The sequence below is a fragment of the Phalangium opilio genome, unplaced genomic scaffold, assembly GCF_054372755.1.
Source record: "Phalangium opilio isolate 3A_F unplaced genomic scaffold, DU_Popi_V2 ptg000060l_1, whole genome shotgun sequence".
Classification (NCBI taxonomy): domain Eukaryota; kingdom Metazoa; phylum Arthropoda; class Arachnida; order Opiliones; family Phalangiidae; genus Phalangium; species Phalangium opilio.
The window spans coordinates 352,891-353,974 of NW_028324177.1; the positions used below are offsets into that span (position 1 = coordinate 352,891).

The following is a 1,084-nucleotide window of genomic DNA, read 5'->3' on the forward strand; positions in this document are numbered from 1 at the left end:
TACTCTTTGAGGTATTTTACCTAAGAAGACGTTTTCTCGATTAACGTCGTTCATTCCAGCTGGAATTGAAAAGGTTTTCACGACTGTTTGATTCAAAGGATAGATGGCGCTGGTTTGCTCTAATACCGTAGCGTGGGCTAACATTATTTCGGGATTTATTTTTAGTCTTTTAACGTACAATGAGGCATTATCGATAACCACTTTTTATTTCTTATCAGCGGCTTCTTTCGATATTACGCAAAACTCTGGTTTGGACCGAATAAGCCTAAATCTAACGTCTATATTATTCAATAGGAAACGATTTAGGCGACAAATATCAACGTGTAACGGGGCGTATAAATCTATCGTACTCGATACCTTGGCTCTCTCGGCTCTTCTTAATATCCCATTGGTAGTAAGATTATTATTGGCTGCCACCCAGGCGGAATGGGGATCGATCGGATTATCCTTATAATATAAGGCTAGATTTAGTTGGCTTTCTTTAGCATCTATACCGTAGTTTAATAAATTCTCGAGATAAGCGATATAAGGGGCTCCTTGGTTAGGGGACTGAACGCTCGTGTTTCCTAAAAAGACGTCTATTTGGGAAAAGAGGGCGGCGTGTAAAAGATTAACCGGAGCTACTTTTTTTTCAGCCGCTGGTACGTCGGTGCCGTCCAAATGAAGCACCCTGACCTTCAGCCTTAACCTAGTTTTAGAAAGGTCGATATAATGTTCGCTGGTGCCAGGGACAAAAAATTCCAAAGGTCCACTATCCGTTACGGAGCTTAAAGGTTGATAACTTTCGTCGCTACTAGTTATAATGTTAGCGTTCAAAGGGGGTGTCGCGAATAGGTCTAATTCCCCCATCATGCCTTCGAATTGAGCCATCTTGTTTTACGATAAAAAATCGGCCTTTGATCTACTTTTCTTCTTTCGTATCTTCTGACGTTTCCGTCGAATACCAGACCCGTACTGAGAATTAACCAGACTATCACCCGCTTTATGAATTAAATTTGAGCCCGCTATTTTTAGATTCCTTTTGAACGCTCTCTTGGGTTCTTCTCCAGCGCTTAAATCTTGAATAAACCTTCCACCAAGTCCT

The 1,084-nt window shown here is 41.1% G+C and overlaps 1 protein-coding gene across 1 annotated transcript; it reads right to left on the bottom strand.

Moving 5' to 3' along the window:
* Window positions 1-204: 204 nt before the first annotated feature.
* LOC149665786 (uncharacterized protein F54H12.2-like) lies at window positions 205-870 on the bottom strand. Its single transcript, XM_089841474.1, has one exon. It carries the CDS (start codon window positions 868-870, stop codon window positions 205-207), a length of 666 nt encoding a protein of 221 aa, XP_089697600.1.
* Window positions 871-1,084: the final 214 nt, after the last annotated feature.

Coding starts and splice junctions, on each gene's coding strand:
- LOC149665786 (XM_089841474.1), bottom strand. CDS start 870: ATGGCTCAATTCGAAGGCATGATGGGGGAATTAGACCTATTCGCGACA.